The 22,461-nt window shown below is 54.0% G+C and overlaps 3 protein-coding genes across 3 annotated transcripts; all 3 read right to left on the minus strand.

The window, feature by feature from the left end:
- Positions 1-441: 441 nt before the first annotated feature.
- Positions 442-6,427, minus strand: CALB2 (calbindin 2). Its single transcript, XM_050311531.1, has 11 exons — positions 6,291-6,427; positions 3,460-3,536; positions 3,198-3,287; positions 3,008-3,088; positions 2,119-2,175; positions 1,936-2,013; positions 1,781-1,836; positions 1,543-1,582; positions 1,388-1,441; positions 1,106-1,177; positions 442-881 (listed from the first exon to the last, which is right to left on the minus strand). Exons 1-11 carry the CDS (start codon positions 6,379-6,381, stop codon positions 765-767), a joined length of 813 nt encoding a protein of 270 aa, XP_050167488.1. The 5' UTR covers positions 6,382-6,427; the 3' UTR covers positions 442-764.
- Positions 3,543-5,643, minus strand: LOC126637960 (uncharacterized). Its single transcript, XM_050311530.1, has 2 exons — positions 5,087-5,643; positions 3,543-5,027 (listed from the first exon to the last, which is right to left on the minus strand). The coding sequence occupies exon 2, from the start codon at positions 4,899-4,901 to the stop codon at positions 3,837-3,839; it is 1,065 nt and encodes a 354-aa protein (XP_050167487.1). The 5' UTR covers positions 4,902-5,027; positions 5,087-5,643; the 3' UTR covers positions 3,543-3,836.
- A 5,796-nt stretch (positions 6,428-12,223) lies between the features above and the next one.
- On the minus strand, positions 12,224-21,832 carry LOC126637948 (purine nucleoside phosphorylase-like). The gene is given in 9 exon segments (XM_050311514.1): positions 12,224-12,441; positions 13,339-13,529; positions 16,342-16,517; positions 17,817-17,920; positions 18,154-18,323; positions 21,635-21,663; positions 21,665-21,719; positions 21,721-21,785; positions 21,788-21,832. Coding segments are annotated over 9 exon segments (1,053 nt in total).
- Positions 21,833-22,461: the final 629 nt, after the last annotated feature.

Below are 22,461 nucleotides of genomic sequence, written 5' to 3' on the forward strand. Positions count from 1 at the left end.
CACCCTGGTGTCAGGGCACTGGGAAGGGGGGTTTGGAAACTGGGGTGTCCCCTGCACGCACTGGTGGGAAAGGTGGCACTGAGACCCCACCAGCGTCGTCACCCTGGGACTGGTTTCCAAAACTGGGAGTGGGGAAAACAATCCTTGGGATGGCCCAGAGGGTGTGGCAGGGTCTGGGAGGGGGAACTGGGAGGTATTTGGAGGTACTGGGAGGTTCTGGGATGTGCTGGCCCGGGACATGAGTGCCCCCAGGCTGCCTGCTCTCTGCTCCCCAGAGATTTCCCAACACCCTTCCACTCCACAGGGGCTTTCCCAAAAGCTCCATCTCCCTCCCCCACCCAGAAGCCACATCCCCACTGGGACCAGAGTGTGTGTGTGGGTGCCCCCTGCCCCTGCCACCCCCCCAGCCCACCATGGGATGGAGAAACAGGGGCTCCAGTCTAGCAGTACTTGAATTTATTAGTAAACTGTTCTTTGGTAAATGATAAAAACACAAGAAGAGACCAAAGGAACAAAACCAACACCCTCCCCCAAAAAAACCAAACCAAACCAAAACATACAATTAAACAAACCAGACAGATGGGTAAAATAAAAAAAAAACAAAATAAAAAAAAAAAAAAAGGAGTTTTCCCCCCCAAAATGGGATTTTAGCGACCTACAGCAAACCCAGGAGCTGGTGGGGAAGCACTGCAGTGATGGGGGCTCCCCTGTTGTGCTTGCTTTGGGGGAGGAGGAGCGCAGGGTGTGTGTTTTGGGGGGGTTTCCTACACGGGGGGCTCGTTGCAGAGCACCAGCTCCAGTTCCTTGCGGTAGAGTTTGCCCCCGTCAGACAGGTTCATGATGCTCTTCCTGTAGTTGGTGAGCTGCTGGATGTTCATCTCCTGCGAGGCAGGGGGGCAGCAGTGAGGGTGGGGATCACCCCTAGGTTGGGATCACACCCCCCCTCCCAGCTCCAGTGCAGCTTCCCGTGAGGATGTGGGGTCAGCACCTGGAGCAGCATCTCCCCCGTTCCCACGGACACAGCGGGGTGGGAGATGCTGGGAGAGGGGAGGAGGAACTGGGAGGCTCTGGGGGGTGGCAGCCAGGCTCTGTCCTCTCTACTTACTTTCTTATTCTTCTCATAGAGGTCTTTCAAAAGCGCATCCAGCTCGTTCTCGTCAATGAAGCCGTTTCCGTCCTGGGTAACGAGGGAGAGGCGTCAGCAGCAGGAAGGGCACAAACCCCACAGTTCCCCCTCGGGCACGGGTGCAGCCTCTCACCCAGGGCTGAACCCAACACCCCAAACCAGAGCAGGGAACTGACCCACCCAAAAACACGTGATATTGGGGATATTTTTTATTCTAGGTTCTATTTCTTTGGGGCCCTCTCCTGGGAGCTGTGTCCCTACCTTGTCGTAGAAGGCGAAGATGGCATTGAACTCCTCCGAGGACAACTTCATCCCCTGGCAAGTGGCAAAGGGACAGCAGAGGGTGTGAGGGAGGGGATGGAGGTGCAAGCAGTGGGAATGGGTGATTATTAATATTATCATCGTCATTATTTTACCTGAAACTTCAGAAGGAAGTTTTCTTGCACGGGCAAAAGTCTGAAAAACAAGAAGGGCGGGGAGGAGCGGGAAGCAGCCAGGAAAACACACTTACTAAACCACAGGGGCTCTTTGCTCGCAAATTAAAGAGGAAAGCAGTTTTCCTTGGAAGCTGGAGCAGAACTCTCCCTAGACACATGGCATTTCAGGTGTGTCTTTCCTTCCCCACTGCTCCCTTCTCACCGCCCCTGACCTTACCGGGACATCTCGGACAGGCCCAGCTTTCCGTCACCGTTCATGTCGAACATCCGCAGCTGTCGGGACAGGAGAGGCACTTGGTCATGCACTGTCTCCCCCTGTGTCCCACCCTGCCACGGGGTGGTGGTGGGAAGGGTCCCCCAGGCCCCACTCACGATGGTCTGTGTGTACTCCTGCAGCTTGGGCTCATCGTAGGGCCGGTTCGCCTTCTTCAGCAGGTCCGACAGGAACCCCTGCCAGGAGAGGGCTGTGCTGGCTGTCCCCATCCCCAGCTCACCCAGCGGGAACATCCCACTGGCGAGCACCCAGCTCAGCCCACCCCGGTGCCCGCAGCCCACCTTGAGCTCGTTGGCCTCGATGTACCCGCTGCGGTCGGTGTCGTACCTGCGCCAGGCCTGCCGAGGGACCACAGCACCCTGAGCGTGGGCTCGTGTCCCTCACCCCCCTGACACCTGTGTGCCCCCAGAACCCCCTCTGGGAGCGTATTCCCCCCCTCCAATGGAGAGGGGTGATCTCACAGCTCCCTCCTCACAGGTGCCACGTGCTGTCCCTCGGGGCCGGCTGCTTTTGTTCAGCCCAGAGTTCAAGCACCGTTGTCCTCGTGGCAGTGTGCAAGGCCAGGCTTTAATATTTAATGCCATTTAACTGCACCCCCCAATTAAACAACAGTGCCAGCTCATCCCCCACCTCGTGCCACAGGGTGCTCTTATTTCAGCCACTGCCTTCACCTGGGGTTTATTTTCCAAGCACAGGCTCCCCCACTCCCCAGGATGCTGCACATTCCCCTCCACCCCAGCCGTGTTCTGTTCCCCACTCACAATTTCCCTCCCACCTGCACGGGTTCACCCCGTGCAAGGCCATGGGGAGGCTGGGGGGTGGCCCAGAGCAGTGTTGGGTTCCACAACACACACAGGCACATTCCTTGGGTACTGTGGACCAACCATGAGGGGGAATTTACAGAACAGCCCCAAATCCTCGCCCAGAGGGTGGGATGAGGCAGCTGGCTGTCCTGAGAGGTGCCCCATCGTGCTGAGGACCGGGAAAACTCACCACACCCCACTCTCCCCCAAGACTGGCACTGCCTCCCCGTCCTGAGTGAACACCAGGAGTTTGGGGGACACTGGGGGAGGTTTGGGCAATTCCAGCTCCCAGTTGTTTTTCCACAGTGGAGCTGGGCCCTGAGGATGGAATCCCACAGGGAGCCCCAGCCCAGCCTGTCCCGCTCACCTCCATGAACTCGGAGCTGGAGCCCACGTGCTGGCGGAAACACAGCAGGAAATTCTCCTCGGTGGGCAGGATCTGGGCCAGCTGTGGGGAACACAAGCATCAGGGAAGGAACACAAGCACCAGGGGCAAACATGAACACTGGGGGGGAACACGAGCGCCCCAGGGGAAGGTCAGGTCCAGCACCACTCACCTCTGCCATCTCGATTTTGCCGTCGGCGTTTTTGTCGTACTTGTGCATGAACTCCTTCATCTTGTCAGCCAAGTTGTCCTTCTTCGAGTCCTGCCAGCAAGGAGAGAGGAGATGGGAGCTTTTCCACCTCCTTCCCTCCCAGAGGAGCCCTGATCCCACTCATCAGTGCCATTCCCAAAGGAGATGGGGCTGGAATGAGTCTGAATCTTTGGGTAGGAGGGGAACAGGGGAAAGAGGCAGCAAAACCAGAAGACGCCCTTACCACGCCCGCCCCTTTCCTCGCACTTTCCAGCTCCTGGAAGAAGTTTTCCAGCTCTTTGCCTTCGATGTAGCCATTTCCTGGGGAAGAGAAAAAAAATGCAATAAGAATTCCCCAGTGCTGGAGGGCAGGAGGAGAGGGATGGATGCTCCCAGGGGACACGGTGTTTGTTCCCTCTGCAGCTCCAAGGCGACCGTGGCAGCAAAGAAACACCAGCCAATGTTGACACTGAGTGTTACATAAACTGGCAGTGCCCAAATTGGCCCAGGTTGGACACATAGCCCTGGACTTGTCCCCTGCACCCACTTGCAGGGCACTGGGGACTTGGTCCATCTTGGTCTTTGCTGTATTTTCTGTATCTGAGTCTTCAACCGGGTGGTTTAAATCAACCTCCCCAACCATCCTGTCCGAGCATCTCCCAACCCAGGACTGGCTCTTCTCAACACACTGTGGGGGCCATGAGGGCAAATGGGGAGCAGAGACAAGGCACAGCATCCCCTCCTGCCCCTGGACACAGGATCAGCTCCAGCAGGATCAGCAGGATCAGCAGGAAGGGAAGGGGTCAGCCCAGTGCTGATCTCTCCCACCTGGGAGCTCCAAAAGGTCCCTGTCCTGTGTTCCCTGTGCCCCTCGCAGCTGACATCTGTGCTGAGATGTGGTTCCTCCAGAGCCTGGGGTATCCACAGCCCTGCTCTGCCTGTGGGATGCTCGTTGGCAGGATGGCTCAGCTGGGGCCCAGCCATCACACAGCTCCCATGGCACTGGCCCTTGGTGGCTTTGGGGGGTGGGGACAGCACAGGGGAAGTCCCAGGGGACCCTCCTCTTGGGTGAGCACAACTCGATGGATCAGCAGCATCCTTCCTAGGAGGGGATGAGGGGCTCAGGTGGCTTTGGAGTGCTGGTGTGAGCTGCTGAGGTGCTTGGCATTCCACTGCTCTTCCCAGGGGCTTTGCTTTTGCGGGCTCGGGAGAACCCCAAGCTGCTCTGGATTCACTTGGGAAAAAAAAAGAAATCAGCAAAAGTTTTTTGAGCTGGGAAAGAGAATCGGGCCAGGAAAAGCCATGGCAAATAACTTGGCTTCCTCCAAGCAGCAGCTTGGACAAGTCTGATCCATGTCCACGGAGCAGCGGGGTGTGGAGTGTCATGGAAAATCCCCTCCGGAGAGCCGAGAGCCGCGGCCCATCCATGTGGCTGCACCTCAGAGCCTCGGGGCGGCTGTGCTGGCAAAGAGGGGACCTCAAAGACATCCAAGGGGACATCTCTGGGGCATGAGGAGCCTCGAGGGGAAGCAGTTCAAGAGATGGAAGCCCCATCGGAGGGGTTTGAGTGCAGGGATGAGCTTGGCTGAAGTAATCCCATCCACCGGGGAGCGAACCCCCCGTCCCTCCATCGGCACAGGGAAACTGCTGGGCACGTTGGAGCTCCCACTTGGTGCGGCCGAGCATCGTCCTTGCCAAGGCCACCTTCTTCCCTGCTCCGAGTGCCTCCTCTCCTGGGCACAGCCGCAGCCCCAGAGCCTTGCCCTGCCCGGGGGCCGTGGGCCAAGCTGGATCCGTGCCCGCCGCTGTGTCCTGGAGATGACAGAGCAAGCACATCCAAGGGCGCTGCAGGGAGGCAGCTGGACACCCACCCCACGAGCTGTGGGGTGCTGGACACCCACCCCACGAGCTGTGGGGTGCCACCTTCCCAGCCCCTTGGTGGCTGCTCCGGTGCCAGCTCCAGCGGTGGCAGGGACTCGTGCCCGTGTCCCCGGGGCTGCAGGGGAGACCCTGCCGGTGCAGGCGGAGCACGCTGAGCTCCAGCTCCAGCAGCACAGCAGGGGAGGCTGCGTGACGCAGTTCCCAGGAGGGTTTTGGTCCCCAAACCTCTCTGCAGGATCAGGAGACCCAGCGAAGGGCAGGAGCCTTCCCTTGGGCTGCTCTTCCCAGCGGGCTGAGCCTCCTTCACAGCACTGCAGCGCTGAAAGAAACTCATTTTCCCATCAAATGATGCTGCTTTTTGCATCCCGCCCCCCTTTCTGGGGCTGGCAGTGGTGGGAACAGGGGTGTCCTGCCCAGCTGTGATTCCGTGGGAAGGTGACATCCCCGTAGTGGGCACGGTCGTTTGCCACAACATCCCTGGGCAGAGGTTTTGGGGGCTGGGGAGCGGGCGGGGAGGGACCGAGCACTCCAGACACGGAGCGATCGTTGCTCAGCCCGCTCCGGGAGTGGGACACCCCCTCTGTCGCCCCTGGCAAGGGTGGGCCCCGCTGCCCCCCTCTCTCCGGTGCCAAGGATGGGTCACCTCCGAGGCGCGGGGGTAGAGGTGGCCGGGGGTGGGCACTGGGCAGGGAGGGGGCACCCCGGAAAGGGCAGGACCCCCAGAGCAGCACCCAGAGGTGAGAGCAGAGCGAACCCCGGCTCTCAGGGCACCCGCGGGACGTGCCAAGGAACCCCGGGGCACTCCGGGCTCAGCGTCCCATGGGCTGGGGGCTCCCGGTGGGGTCCGGTCTGGGGCTCCCCGTCCTTTCCCGACGGGGAGGTCCTGGGGGAGCGATCGCCTTCCCGATCCCGGAGCTTCCACGGACGGGGCTGAGCCCCGGGGGCTCTCCATCACCCCGGAGATTCTCCATCCTGAGGTCTCACTATCCCGGGAGCTCTCCGTCACTCCGGGGGCTCTCCGTTATCCCCGGGCTGCGGCGGTGGAGGCTCTATCCTCTCCTCCGGGATGTCCAGAGACTCTCCACCGGCCCCCCACCCCACTCTCCCGCCCCGCTCCCCCGGGGATGCTCAGCCCGGTGCCCTCCCCGCCGGTTTTTTTGGGGGGCGAGGTGTCCCCCGAGCCCCGGCACTGACCGTCCGCGTCGAAGTGCCGCCAGACGTCGAGGAACTGGGAGGCGGTGAGCTCGGCCAGGTGGAGGTGCGGGGCCTGCTGCGGGCCGGCCATCCCGCTGCCGATCCCGCTGCCGATCCCGCCGCTCCCGGTCCCGTCGCCTCCCGCAGCCGCCTTTTATACCCGCCGAGCCCGCCGCCCGCCAACGCCAGGGGGCGCCCCAGCCCCGGAACACCCGCCGGGCACCGGGACAGGGGAGAGGGGTGGGGGATGGAGGGGTACAGGGATACAGGGATAACAGGGATACAGGGATAACAGGGATACAGGGATACAGGGATACAGGGATGGAGGGATACAGGGATAGAGGGATAACAGGGGTACAGGGATACAGGGATAACAGGGATACAGGGATACAGGGATACAGGGATGGAGGGGTACAGGGATAGGGGGATAGAGGGATACAGGGATACAGGGATGGAGGGATACAGGGATAACAGGGGTACAGGGATAGAGGGATAACGGGATACAGGGATGGGGGATGGAGGGGTGCAGGGATACAGGGATACAGGGACAGAGGGATACAGGGATAGTGGGATAACGGGATAGAGGGATGGGGGGATACAGGGATAATGGGATACAGGGATACAGGGATAGTGGGATAACGGGATAGAGGGATAACAGGATAGTGGGATACAGGTATAGCGGGATAGAGGGATAGAGGGGTAACAGGATAGCAGGATAGTGGGATACAGGGATAGAGGGATAATGGGATAGCAGGATAGCGGGATACAGGGATAGAGGGGTAACGGGACAGAGGGATAACAGGATAGTGGGATAATGAGATAGAGGGATACAGGGATAGTGGGATAGCAGGATATAGGGACAATGGGATAAAGGGACACAGGGATAGCAGGATAACAGGACACAGGGACACTGGAATAATGGCATACTGGGATAACAGGATACCACAACACTGGGATAGCAGAACATCAGGGTACTGGGATAACAGGACACTGGGATAACAGGACACTGGGACACCAGGGGCAGCACCGGGCACTGGGGTTGGCAGCCTGTGCCTTGTCACTACCACCCAGGCACCAGCAGGGCTGTCACTCGCCACCCATGGATGTCCAAGGACACAAAACTCGGAGTGCATCCACCTTTGGGAGGAAAAACCAAGGAACCTTCAGCTCAAGGCTCTGCCATCCCTGCTGGGCTCCCTGGAGGGCCGGGAGCAACGCTGCTCAGCCCAAAAAACCCTTTCCCACCCCGGCTCCCCTTGCCGCTCGCCAGCTCATCGCGGGATTTTCTCTTCCCAAGTTTCCCCACAGCGCGGGGAAATTTCCAGGCCCAAACAAAACCAGCCACACGTGGGGTTTGTCACCGGCGGCTCCAGCGCAGCCTGCCCAGGGGAAGCGTTGCCATGGCTACGGGGAGGGGGGGGGAATTCAGATCCAGCGAGAAGGCTGAGCCGATGGAAGTGCTTAATTAAAGATGAGAAGGCGCCGGGGAAGTTGGGATGTGCGCAGAGCAGGGACGGGGTTGGCAGCAGGCAGCTGTCCGAGGGACTGCCCGTCCTGCCACCTCTTCCTTTCATCTCCAGGCTGGGAAAAAAGGCGAGGTGCCCCCCGCGAACGGCAGGGGGGGCAGGCCCGGGGGCTGAATGCAACGGAGATGGCACCAAACCTGGCTCTAACGCCGTGGGAAGCTGGGGCGGGGCAGGACACCCCACTCCAGGCGTGGGGAGGGAGATGCTGCACCAGCATCCCACGAGGAGAGCCAGACTGGGACACCAAGCAGGCAGATGATGGCCTTGTCCTTCTCCCTGCTGCACAGCACGGCCTTCATGACATGCTGAAGGGTGTCCTGGGCATTCCATTCACATTTCCTGAGCTCTGGCACAGAGATTAGACCCAAAACTCCTTTTTTTTTTTTTTTTTCCCCATTATTGCAGCATAATTTTCCCCAGCAGAGCCCATTGCTTTTCTATCCCACCCCTCCAGAGCAGTTTTTTCCTGGGGGGCTGGGAGGGGGACACTCAGTGCCTCTGGAGGGCTGGATTTAGGGATGTGCCTCCAGCTGTGCCCAGGCTGGGGAGAGAAGCAGCACAGGGACCTGGCACTGGTCCACCCAGCCCAGGGATGGCTCTGAGTCCCCAGCCCATCCCAGTCCCACTGCCCCACAATGCCCAGCTCTCTGCTAACAGAGAGCCAAGGCTGGTCCCAGGTGGGACCTGGGAGCAAATTTTGGGCTCTGGGTGCTCTCCCTGCCTTCCCTGGGGAAATCCTTCAGGATTCCTGCCAGCAGGAAAAGGGGCTCGTTCTGCAGGAAGGGATTTGCTGAGGCTGAGAAAGACTTTTAGAGAGGGCTGTGAAGCTTCAGGCAAGCCAAGCAAGTGATGGTTGTTCTTCTGTTTGGAGCCATCTCCCACAGGGGTGTCTGGGCACAGGGCACGTCCCCTCTGCAGGAGGAAAGGCTGCATGGTTCCCTCCAGCCCTCAGCCACTTCCCAGCTCTGAAATTCCTTCCTAGGTCGGATCTCAGGAAAAGGTTCTTCCCCCAGAGGGTGGTCAGGCCTGGAACAGCCTCCCCAGGGCAGTGGGCACAGCACCAACCCCTGACAGAGCTCAAGGAGTGTTTGGACAACCCTCAGGCACACGGTGTGGTTCCTGTTGTTGTCCCATGCAGGGCCAGGAGTTGGGCTCGATGCTCCTTGTGGATCCCTTCCAACTCAGGATATTTTATGATTCTCTCTGAACATGCCCTCAGGTTTCACAAATTCCAGCCCATCCTGCTGTTTAGAGAGCCAGGCTTTAACTGAGCAATGCTCCAGGATCAGCCCCTTTGCCGTGCCCCACATCCCTCCCCGCTGCTCTCCACACTCAGCCTGGCAGGGAAGAGTTGAATTCTTTTCAGCACATGAAATCCACGCAGCTTTCAGAAAAAAAACCAAAAAAACACACCACTATAGCAGAACCCCCTTAATTCAGCTGCAGGGTTTCAATAAAGAGAGGCATCTGAGGGAATTTGGATAACTTGAAGGCGAGGCACATGCTCACTGCTGAGCTGAGGCAGATAGCACAGGCTTTGAAAAGCTTTCTGATTTACTTTTCTAGAAGAAAGAAGGCAAAAGGCAAACCTCATGTGAAAGAAAGTCTGGAAAAACCGAGCCTGGCAAAGGAAACAGGATGATGGATCACATCACCAATTTTGGGGAGTTTCAAGGTTGTTTTGCAGGTACCGGCAGAGATCTCTAATTAAACACTCATTATGTGGTCCAGTCAAGGGCTGTGGCAGAGATTTCTCCTCTTGGCCTCCCACTTTGATGTGGATCCCACAGCAGTGTAACCCCTCCATCTTCTCCAGGGGACTGGAAGCAGCAGGAACCCATGATCCAAAAATCTCTGGAACAGTGAGCAAGGAAAAGGAAAGGGCTGGCAGAGAGGATGGGCCAGACTGGCTCACAGATCCTTGGCTGTGGGCAAAGCAGGAGCTGTGCCAGCTGTGCCCTGCACGGACACAGGTTTTCCATGGATCCCCCTGCCATCATCCTGAGCTTTGAGCTCTGGCTCCCCAGGGATGTGGTGCCCTGGGGTCCCTCAGGGATCTCTTCCAGCCTGGTGTGGAGTGCAGGAGTGCTGAGCACCTCCTTCTTTTCTACACAACACAAACAAAACCACTCTTTTCAGGATCACAGCAGGTTTTATTCCCTCAGCTCCTTCCCCACGTGCCTTACTCACCTTGCATCATTGTATATCAGACTTTTGAAACTCAGCAGCAATAAAAAAACCCTCAAAAAATTGTATTAAAAGGATGTCCAAAGCCAGACAAGCCCACTCTGTTGATTGTGTTCTCCCTCTCCCCCATAAAGCACAGATAAGATCCTTTCCAAAGTGCCCAGGGCATCTTCCCTCTCATCACTTACAGGGACAAAAATGAGAACGTTCACGCAGAGTTTGGGCCATCCAAGCCAACCCTGAGCAGCAGAAAGAATTCTGAGCCCTAAACTGTTTAAGGGCTCAAATGCTATTGAGAAAATACTTCTTTAAAAAGAAAAAATACATAATTTGCCAGAGATTCCACAGCAGGGTGATTTTCAGATGGGATGTTAAGTCACATTTAACTGCATTCAGGCACAAGAGCAGGGGCTGTGCCTCCGGGACAGCTGCAGGGAGGAGCAGGCCCAGCCTGCTGGAAGCAGGTGCTGCTGCCAAGCATCTCCTCATCATCTCCAGCCCCGCCCGAGAAGCACCAGCACAACAGCAGGTTTTTTTGGATGCTTCCCTTCGCATCCCAGCCCAGCCTGACTCTGATTAATTAATGGAGCCCGCTGAAATCCCAGCCTTAGCTACTCTGGCTGCTGCACAGCTGCCTTCCCCTCCCACTGGAGAGGCTTTGTATTTACCAAGTATTAATTAGAGGAATGTGAAGCACCATTTTCTAGGCAGGGGAAATGATCAGCTCTCTCCCTGCCCTCTAACAAGCCCATACTGGGGCAAGCCTGAAAAGGGAGCAGGTAGAAGTGGCTCCTTCTCGCTCTGCACATCTGCCACTTTCCGCATTTCACCGCTTGTGCTGCCCCACGTGACGAGCACTCCGCTCCTGCTGGACCTGAACAGGCAACAGCCTTGTGGAAGATGGAGCTGGAGCTCTCTCTCCCTCTGCAGATTAGACCAGAGCTGGTCCTCGAGACCGTCCTGACAGTCAGAGCCACCAAAATGGAAGAGCTGCTCTCTCCCAGGGCTCCTCCGAGCTCCAGGAGCTGCCAAACAAGCGATTCTGCCAGAAAAGCACAAGCAACAAATCCTTCCCCCCACTCTACAAGCCCTCCAGACCAGGCTGGGCAGGAATGACCACAGGTAACCCTGCCCACGAGAAGAGAAGGGGACAGGGTGGTCACCCAAGATCTCCCCTCCACCTGAAGTGCTGTCATTTCACGGACAGCAGTCCAGGCACGGCTGTTCCTCCTGGTGGCAATATCTGCACCAACACCAGTAATTGCAGCATGAAGGGAGGGCTTCCAGCAAATCCCCATTTGGAAATAAACTGGAAGAAATGTCAGGGAAGGCCGAAGGCTGTGACGGAGGGCGAGCGTCAGTGGTAAACAACCGAGCAGCTAAATTTAGGAAGGCAGGTTGGGAGCTCTCCATGACCAGTTGGGTGTCTTCAGTTCAGACCACTGAGTCAACTGAAAACATTTAACTGTGACAGTGATGGGCTTTATAGAGAACTCCAAGATAAATGAAGGGAAAAAGGTTATCTAATAATTACAGTCACTGTTTCACATCCAGCTGCATCCACGGCTCAGCCTGACCTTTGAAGAACAATGAATAATGCACCATTCTGGTGAATGTTCCCCTTCCTTGAGACACCATCAGCACACTGGTAAAAGAGAGCCTCTCCTGTTTGTCCTTTACTCACTGCTTGGTTCAATTTCTTTATGTAAGAGGACCTGGAAAGATCTCACCTTTAGCCTGGCCCCTTTCATGCATCCAAAATTCAGAGTCTTCTTGTGGAATTCCACTGGCTTCAGACCAGGCCCCACCAAAGCAGGCCCTGCAGGCACCAAGCCCCATGACCAACTGTTGACTCATGTGGCACAGGGGGAGCAGAGACTCAGGGCAGGAAGATGTTGTACCAAGAGAGATGAGTGGCCAAGAAACACCAAAAACTCTGCAGCAGAATGAGGGGGAGATGGAACTCATTGCTGACACTGGGGCTTGGGAATGTGCCAGAGTGTTTAGGTGCCAGCAAGCTGCTTTGGCCACTGGCTACTAACCAGGGGATCATTCTGGCAGAATTCACAGCAAAGCTCTGCACCTGTTCAGATGAAGCACAAAGATAAAAAGGTCCCTTCGAAACGGGGAGAGCACAAGGGGATGGTCCCACCTGCGGCTCTCCCCCAAAGCACTTGCTCGTGTCGACACGTCAGGGTGTGAATGCTGAAGGGCTGGGGGTCACAGGGAGTTTGTGCTCTCCCCCAGCCTCCCCAGGAGGTGTGTGACCAGTTCCTGCAGGGCCTGGGCGCGCAGCACCGAGACGCGCAGCACTTCCTCGTGGGTGGCCTTGTCCTCGCTGTCGTAGCTCGTCACCGCTTTGTTGGTGATGAGGGAGATCCCAAGCACTCGGAGGCCACAGTGCCTGGCCACAATCACCTCTGGGACAGTGCTCATGCCTGTGGTGGGAGAGGAGAGGAAAGGACCAGAAATGAGGCGGGATTTACACCGAACAGAATCCCTCCAAGGCTGCAAACTCCCATCCTGCCCCCAGAGCACGAGCCCTTGCCTCACTCCTCTCACCTCTCTGCTCCTGAGCCCTGCAAGAGTTAAAGGCTGTGACACTCAGAATGCTCAGATAGCTGCAGCAGCACAGTTACAACTCTGCTCAGCACCACAAACCTCCAGCATTTGATCCCTGAGCCCCAGCTCCCTCCTCAAGACGTGGCAGGCTGCTTGCAGGAAGAACTGATGTGCTGTGTCATTTGGCTCTTCTCTTCCCCAGCTAAATAAGCTGTTGCAAAGAAAACCGGCTTTGAGGGGAGCTGAGCTCCTTCCCTCACACACGAGGAATCTGCAAAGTATTAATGAACAGAATTCCATGAGCCAAGCTGGAGGAATCATATGGATCATGGCTCTTGCTTTGCTTGTACACAGTTGGGAAGGTGTCTGTGATTACCACCCCTAAACAAGACTCTTCTGGAGGGCTGGTTTGCAGGGAGAAAGCGCAGTGAAAATCTGTACAGTGTCAGAATTAAAAAAAAAAAAAAAAATTAGAAAAAGACTTTATTTCTCAGCTCTGGTGAAGTGGAGCCATCTGAGCATAAGAGACTTGTGTTTGGGAAATAAATGCTGGGATCCCTGTCCTGGGCAGCCGTAAGCACAGGGGCTTTCTGCAGATCCACCCGAGGAGCTGCACTAAAGCCACTGCAGAAAAGAGCAAGAAACGCACAGGGCTTGTTCCTCCAGCCCCAGGAGACTTCAGAGACTCAAAGGCTGAAGCGAGTCAGCCTTGAGCAGAATTAACTGCACAATCCACGTGCCCAACCAAGCCTGGCAGCGCAGCCTGGGCTCACCCACAGCGTCGGCTCCCAGCGCCTGCAGCGCCCGGCACTCGGCGATGGTCTCGTAGCAGGGCCCGGCCAGCACGCAGTACACTCCTTCCCGGGTGAAGCTCAGCAGGCCCAGCTCCTGGGCACTCTCCTTGGCCAGGCCCAGCAGATCCTGGTCATAGGCATCTGACATGCAGGGGAACCTCGCCCCGAACCTGCAAGGCAGCAAAGGACACGGCCGTGGGACACGCGACGTGACTCCAGCATGGGGCAGGGATGCTCGTCCTGTGGAGAAAGGGGAAATGGCAGGGGCAGAGCAGCCTCTCTGATTGCACCCTTATCATCAGATCCCCTGCCCAACCTGACCTTGAGCGTTTCCAGGAACAGGGCATCTGCCACCTCTCTGGGCGTGACGTTTCTGCAAGATCCAATCACCCCAAACTCTCAGCCCATGGGGGTTATGGCTGTTGGAAGGTCTGACACTGCTTTCCTACTGCACAAACCCTTCTGTAATGGTCATTCAGCTCCTTCTGTCTCCAGGGAGCACTGATGGCCGGCTCCCTCTCACCCCAGTCATTGCTCAGAGTGACTTTTAAACACTTGTCCAGCAAACATTTGCTGCCCTCTGGGCTCCCTGAGGCTCAGAGTCCCACAGGTTGTCCCAGGGAGGGGGTTTGAGCAGGCCCTGATGGGACACCATTCACCACATTTAAAGCCCATCCCAGCAGGCAGCTACGAACATCTTGGAGCTCCAGGGCCATATTTTGGGAAGCCTTCACCCTCTGCTTCAAGGCTGGGTCTCTTGCTTGCCTTAGGTCTGAAGATAACACCTCAGTCCTGCTCCTGATAGAGTGAATCTTTCTCCTGGCTCATGGAGAGCAGAGTGGATGGCAAAGATTGTTATGCTGTCACTCAGGAAACCTGGAAAATAAACTCCTGGCCATGTTCACCAGTGCAGTTCAGGAGGAGTGGACCTGGTCCCTCATTTAGGCTATTAAAGCTCCTGCTTGTTGACATGCTCTTCCAGCTGAATGCTTAGGGCAGGAGGTGGCTTATTTTGCTTTTATAAACACTAAATATTACATAAATAAAAACAAACTTTCCCTTCTGGTCCAAGGTAATAAGTATTCATCACTATGAAAATTGCTTCCCTTTCCTGAAGGATGGCCAGCAATGCAGAAGCCAATCTCTAATTTATTACAAAAAAATATTATTTCCACATCACTTCAGTGCCTCTGGTTTTGCTCTGTGGTGCTCAGATAAATCCTCCCTGGTAGCTCAGCTGGACAGGATTTCAGGAGTTTGCTCAGCTCAAGCTCTGCAATACTTTGAAACCGGATTCATAAAAGACCTTTTGCCCATTTCGATGCCTTGGTCAGCAGCACAAAAGTCACCTCCCAGAGCACTGCAGTGTTGAGCAGAAGCTGCCTTTGGGAGGCAGTGAGGCAGCTCTGCTGCCTTTGAACGTTGTCCAGATGCCATTGTTTGATTGGCGTTTCCCTCCCGCTCCAGAGCAATTATGCAAGTCCAGAGAGCTTTAAACGCTCCGTGTGGCTCCCCTGCTTTTGATCATCCTTTCCTCCAATCCCACAGCACTACCTACAAAGATGTGAAGATGTTCCACCTCAGCTGGCTGCTGTCCCCTTGCCATGGCATCACTGCTCAGGGTTCATTTCTCCCGAGGCAGCTGCCGGCACCTTTCGGATTGCTCAGAAGCAGGAGCTGGGGCTGCTGTTACCTCAGGAAGGAACTGAGTGAAAACCAGGCAGGCCACCTTCTTCTCAGCACAACTTTCTCTCTGGAAAGATCCAAGGGCAGTCCAGATGCCTGCCCTGCAAACATGCCCATTTTTCAGGATGAAGGTACCAACTCAACAACAGATTTAACCATCTTGTTATCTGAACTCACTCTCTGCTCACAAACTACCACCTCCTTCACCCCCTCCTTCCCCAGCCTGGCCTCTGGCTTCACACATCTGGCTTTCTCCTGGCCTTCTTTCCTGCCAGATTGGTTAGGAAATAATTCTTGGTCCTGTTTCCTCCTTATCACAATCCAGCCTCTTTCTTTCCCACCATAAGGTCGTGACAGAGCTGGATCTTTCCTGCTTCCATCTTGACTTTCCTGACAATCCACGTGCTTGCCTTTGCTCAGCCTGGATCTCCGGTGGACGTGTCCTCACACTCTTTTTAGCCCCATCTGAGAGCCAAAAGGCTTCTTTTTGTGAGCACTGACCCACCTGGAATGTGACCTCTCAGTGCCATGACCTTGCTCATGCTGGTTGCTTCCCACCCTACCAGACTGGGGGTGTCTTGGAAGGATTTCAGGATCATAAATTCGTGTTGGAAGGGACCTCAAGGCCATCTAGTCCAAAATCCAGCTCAAAGCAACTTTATGTCCAGTGGCAACTGCAGTCTGGGGTGAGGATGTGTTGGAAGCCCCTCTCTGCACTGACCACAGGGTAAAGATTCTGCTGCACAGCAGGTACAGGAATCCTGACTTCCCAGCTCAAGCAGCAGCAGGTCACTCTCATCCATCTACAGGTCTCTGAAGAAGCTGCCAAGACAGCCAGCTCTCATCAGGGCAACGCCTTCAGTGAATACCTTCTGTTAACAAAGGCACCCCAGTTTAAAGACCTGGATACAAGGCTTGGTCATCAGGAGATTTAGAGGTTTTATCTTTGCCCTGGTCTCTGTTGTTCCCCTTCCATCCCAGCAGAAATGGCTGTCGACAAACACAGGCTGGGGACGCTGCAGTTCACCGACTGCTCAATCCAGAGGAACCAGCAGAGAGAGGGGCTGACACCAAGAGACAGCAGTGGGTCTCTGGCAGGTGGCACAGCTGGTCATGTCAGGAGAGGATCAGAAGGTTCTTGCGTGGCACAGAACCTTCTGGGCTTGTAAGAGTACTTCCAGTACTCTCAGTAAACACCTGTCAGCAGGCACAACAGCAGGCACAACAGGCAGTCCCAGCCTGTGGCTGTGGAGGAAGAAAGGATTAATTGGTAACATGGAGCTGGTGCCTTCTCACCTCTCATCATTGGGTCCCCGCAGAGGGTTCTGCCCTCCCAGGCCGAACAAGCTGATGTGGTCTCTGATGAACATGATGTCCCCCACTTGGAAGTGGGGATTCAGCCCTCCAGCAGCATTTGTCACAACCAAGATCTCCACCCCCAGGAGAAAGAAGACCCTGATGGGAAAGGTGACCTGGAAGAAGAACCAAAGGCACACGGGCAGTGAATGTCACAGCCAACAAACAGCTGCTGCTACTGCGTGTGTAGTGTCACAGTTTGGGGGTGCAAAGAAGGGTCTGTGTACAGAGACAAAAGAACTCACTCCAGTTTTAAACATTCCTCTGATTTGAACAGAATTTTAATGGCTTTTAAACACATTAAAACATAATCTTGTAATGAACACCACTAAAATCCAAGCCCACGTTTCCTACAGCTGTGCTGAGGTCAAATGAAGGTGGCACAGAAAGAACATGAACATGCAGATAGTTCTTCCTCACTGCCAAGGCCTTGCAGAGATCAAACCACCGTGCTGACTGAAGGAACTGCTTATGCATATGGCCCTGGAGTGGAGTCCAAAGTTAAGGAACAATTGGGAACTGAAAAAAAATGTTTAAAAGCTTGATTTTGAGGAGTCACAAAGGAACTGGGATGATACCTGCTCCCTCTCAAATGCTAGAGAAGCTGTGAGCAGAAAATTTCCTAACTGTGGACACCACTTCTTCCAGAAACTACTCAATTTTCATAGACAAACATGTCTTGATAAAGCTAGTTATGTATTGAGTGATTTTAAAACAGTTGTTTTTCTGTAAAAGCTGTGTGGTGCCAAATATTGCAGTTTATATCCAAACAAACACAAATCAACCTCAGCCACACGGAAAATCTCAGAGCTATCCAAATAAAAAAAGAACACACAACGCTATCAGAGAGTAAATAAATATAATGGGTGTTTTCTAACAGAAATGTACACATGTGTATGTTTGGTAGCATAAATGCAACTCCTATATGTTAGCTGGAAGTTGCAGCAGCCAGGGAGTTTTTCCTAGGGAAGAAAAAAAAAGCTGTAAACTATACAAATGCAAAAGATGATTAAAATAGATTGTTCTTATCAGAGTTTTCTGGTTGCTGATTTAAATCGTGATTAAACCGACTGAGTGAAAGAATGTAAATTAATCTGCCTGGTATGATAAACTATTCTTCCCCTGCCAGTATAGCAGGGTTAGCTCAGCAGCAACTTCACCCAGCAGCAGCCTCTCGGTTTGAACTCCCAGTTCTATTTTTTGGGGAGAAATCTGAAATCTAAGAAGGGCTCATTTCAAGAGCACTGCAAGTTCATTGTCAGAGCAAATGTCCTGCAGGGAGATAGCAAAGCAAGCAGCCACTTTTGTGGGTTTTTTTGTGTGTGCTTTTGTTTGTTTGTTTGTTTGTTTGTTTGTTTGGGGGGGGTGTGTGGTTTTTTTTTTTCCTCTCCCTGTTTTCCTCGAGGAGGACTCACCGTGCTGGCAGAGTAGCCTTCGTAGGAGTGGAAACGCCCCTGCATGCACACGCAGGGCTGCCCGCTCAGCTCCCCGAACACCAGCCTGCCCGCGTGCCCTGCAACTGCAAAACCAGCACAGAGTCATCGCCCTCCCGGCGCCCCAGGCCCCAGCTTTGCTATACAGCAGGAGCTGGAATCGAATAAATAAACAAGCCCATATTTCCGTGCCGTGGTGTTTATATCTCCACCCTGTGAACACAGGTTTTCCCCTCGCTGAGGGATTGGCGTGCAGGGCAACGCCGAGCGGTGCACGTTGAGCGGCGTCTGTGCTGCTCCTGCCCTGGGCTCTGCTGACCTGTGCTCCGTGGGAAGTGAGGGATGTCCTCGTATGGAATGACTGTCTTGTTCTCCAAAGCATCAGCCAGGCCTCCCAGTCCGGATCCGCAGATGACGGCGATTTTTGGGCGCTGGACGGTTCGGCCGCGTAACCAATCGGCTGTTTCCTTGTACACCTCGTAGCTATTTCTGCAGAGGGAAAGCAGGTCAGGGAGACTTAGCAACCCACTCAAAGAGCAAGCTTCAAAGGACACAGGTCCTGAAAAGGGGCGAAGAAAAGGAAATCTCATTAGGACTGTAACAATAGAAGCTTCGCTGCTATTATTGAAGATGTATCGCTTTTAATCTCGTGTATATACCCAGGGAAATCATTTGAATCGTCTTTGCCGCTTTCACTCTGCAGATGAAGAATGGCTAATGATACCTAGATCACAGAAATGTCACAAGGCATAACCACTCCTGCTGCTGATGGGCTCTGGTCTCTCCAGAGTTACCGAAGGAAGGCAAAAGCACAGTCAGACCGAGAAATTGCAACCTCTACGTGTGTGAATGGGGATGTGCAGCCTGGGATGGGGAAATCCAAGAGGATGGAACTCTGAAGGCACCTGAACAGCATGGCTGGAGTGCTGTGCTGATGAAGAAGCAGACACTGTCCTCTGCAGTACTGCTGAGACACAGGGCAAGAATCATCTGGAGAGGTGGAGGAGCCGATCTCCGTAAGTGTTGAGTGCCATCAGCTCCCAGTGCTTCCCTCAGGGCCTGGTCCCACACCTCAAACACCCACCTTCTGCATCCCTCGTGCCTTCAGCACAGCAGGATAAACATGGAGATCTTCCTCAGCCTCTCCTCTCCCGCAGGGTGGGCAGGGGGCACAGCCCAGTCCAAGGTGAGAGGCCCAAGGACATCAGTCCACAAGGGAAAACCAGGAATTTGGGCTCTGGAGTTTATGCTGCCTGATTTAAGAGGGGTTCTGCTCCAACACCTTGGCAAAAAAAGTCTTACCCAGCACTGATCCCCACTGCTGGAGGGTGGGACAGAAGCTGGCATTGGTGTGTACCCTGCACAGCTCTGAATTTGTCTCAGGGGAGGGGAGAGAAGTTCAATTTTTAACCTCTTAGCCAAGTACCCAGGTGCTTTAATCACAGTTTCGAAACCCAATCAATAGGGGGATAATCCCATAATCCTGTTTCCAACAGGACAATGCAGATACCTTCTGAAAGTCAATAGCAAGGTCGATTGGAAGGTCTCCTCAAAAGCAGGGGTATCAATGGCACTTCTTGGTAGCACCTCAATCGTTACCATTGATGAGCAGAATTAATGACTGCACAAGGTAGAGGATGAGGGGCTGGAGTGAACCAATACAGGTAGGGGTAAAGAGGTTCTCTATATGGGAAGCTGATCTGCTTATTGAGAGGTGAGACAATCAGATACTGCGAGGCTGCAGGTGATGTAAAATTGACTGGAGGTGCTGATGAGCACTCACTGTCTGAATGTTTATTTGTTGTTGTTGTTGGGGTTTTTTAACCAAGTCTCTCGATTTCCAGAGGTGTAAACCTCAGTACTGTTGTGATGCTGCTGTCTGCAGTTCAGAGGATACACAGAGAAGCTTTCACAGTGGTTCTCCTCACCCCAGGAGGTGTCAGGCCCTTGACTAAGAGGATTTGACTGTCTGTGTACAAGTGGCTCCTCCAGCTGAGGGATCAGACACTGAAACAGAGGATTCATTTCTGTGGTTTTTTTCCTTCCTTTACACTGACAGGGTAGGTAGCTATTGCACAGATATTTCCTGTGAGCTTTTCCTCTCCCAGCTGTCCAGCTCCTACTGCAAGTCCTGTCCAATGCATTGCACAACAAACTTCTGTTCCTGGTGACAAACTGGGATGTCAAAAACACCTGAAAATATCACAAACCTGCAATCCAGTAAGAAGTAACTTCCATATACATGGATTTAAATCAAGAGTCCTACTTAGCCAAAGCACTTTTCAAAGGAAAAGTCTGGAAATGAGGAAGTTTATTTACCATCATGTATCATTGAATTTTCCAAGTGCACCATGAGCTCCTGAAATAAGCAGGAGCTGTGAAAATGACATTAATGAGGTCTACACTTGACTATATTATCACTTGCTCCCAGACAAAAGCTTTAAAAGTGCTTTACATACATTAATGAACTATTTCACCCAATTTCTCTGTTGAATAACTGTAATCCTCGTTTAGAAATTCAAGGGAACCAAGAGAATTTATATGTAATACCCAAGTTTTGGACATACCTGTGGCAGGCATGAGAAAAGAACGAGGTCACCAGGATCTGCTCTTCCTCTTGACCATAAACCCCTTTGTCTCTATATTTTTTTAAGAAGTGCATACACCCTTGCAAAATAACATTAAAGAATGGATATTATTCCTATATCCTCAGAAATTTTGGGAGTGAGGGATGAATCATTCCATGTCTGCTGAAGATACCGGGACTGACTGAGCTGTGCCAAGTTCCATCCAGGGATTTTTTTTTTTTTTTTTTTTTCTCTTTTTAAACAGAAGATATTAAAATCCTTCTTATCCAAAGAACTTATCCAAAGAACTAAAACTCCAGTGCCTCCTTGCCTGGATGGCAGGGGGGGCCTGGCAGAGCCCTGTCCATCCCAAAGGCTTTTTGGGCACCTCAGAGCTGTCCCCAGTGCTGAGAGCCCAGCCATGCCACAATTAATCTGCCTAATTTCAGAAGCCTTCCAGGTGCACACATCAAAGGGACTGGTGAGCACTGATAATTCCTGAACAGGAGGGAGATACCTGGGCAGCAGGAGCAGAGGGGGAAATCCATCTGTGGCTCACCAAGCACTCTGTTTAGCCTGGAACTGCACGAGCACGAGGCCTGTGTGAGCTTTTTGACAGCTTGAATTAATACATGTATAGCACAAAGGCCCCTCCAGCTCCTCTGCCTCCAACAATGCACACCTAATAATAGTGCTCAGTAGCATTGCTGTGGATTAAATCACAGGATCAGCTGAAAGCACAATCCCTTTGTTGTGATTGCTGTCATCCACCGGAGAAACGCGTCTGCTGCACAACACGGGACCGTCACCGGTGACAGATCCTTTATGGCATGAAAAAGCCCCACCCTCGTTGTGCTCCTGGGAAGGTTGGAAGCAAATCCATGTCAAAAAGCAGAGCTATCCCACTAACCAGTACAGCACTGGTTTGGGGGCATGCAGCCACACGTATTCACAGTCTACGCATCTCCACACGAGATATTTGTCTCTTCTGGCCCATAACCTCTCCCAAGGTCACCTACTGCTGCCATCTTTCATAATCCCAGCACCTGACACAGGCAGATGGCCAGATTCCTCTTCAATAATGCGATGTTTACTTCTGAGCAGCCTTTGTCTGACATTTATTGAGCGCCCGGCAGGACGAAGAGGAAAACAAGGTGAGGAAAAGCGATGCCATCTCACCAGCCCCTTCCAGCCAGGAATGCCTGTGCATCCCCCTGTTTCACAGCACCTTACCTGTCTTCCTCAGCATAGGCCATCCTCCTCCTGTCTGCTTAACCAAAAGAGGGGGATGGAAAATGGAGCTGCAGGTTTGGATTTGGCCTGTTGGACCTGCAGGAGCTGCTGCTGCCTCCGGCAGGGAGTCCAGGAGGTGTGTCCCAGCTTCCCTCTGCTCTCCCCTGAGCATCCCTAATCCCCGAGTGGGAGGGGCATGGTCTGCTTTTCTGGCCTCACCCCACATGACACACATGCTCTGGAGCTCTGCAGAAAGCTCACACACGCAGAGCACACACGCTCCACCATGCAGATGAAGCCCAGAAATTTCCCACGCGCGCTCACGCGACTGATCAGCACCTGACGAGGGATCTGCCTGGATTGGCACGCTCCTGCATCACCTGGGGACCAGCTGGTGGCTGGAGTCACCTGCTCCTCTGCAATTCCAAGCCCTGGGAGCGTGGCACGAGCTCACTGGGAGCGTTGCAGACTCTGCGAGATTGACCCGTGCCGGCCACCACTGCAGCGAGACCTTTCCACGGCCCCCATCATCGTCCTCCCGTCCTTCCGTGGCAAACAGGGGTGATGACCCCTTAGCTCCTCCCACAGATTTATTCTTTTTTGGCTCACATTTAATCTCCTCGCCCTCCCCAAGAGGATAATACTGCCTTGAGATATGCCAAACCTCTGTTCAAGACACAGGGAAAATTTCAGCTTCGCTTTATATGAAAATAAAGCTTAAAAACAACCTTGTCATGTGGATCTGTCTGTGAGACGGTGTATGATCCCAACAACTGATGTGAACCACATTTTACAGAGCCAGAGATGTTTCCAAGACAATGGAATGC

Source organism: Myiozetetes cayanensis, unplaced genomic scaffold (genome assembly GCF_022539395.1).
Source record: "Myiozetetes cayanensis isolate MyiCay16 unplaced genomic scaffold, myiCay2020 scf16, whole genome shotgun sequence".
Classification (NCBI taxonomy): domain Eukaryota; kingdom Metazoa; phylum Chordata; class Aves; order Passeriformes; family Tyrannidae; genus Myiozetetes; species Myiozetetes cayanensis.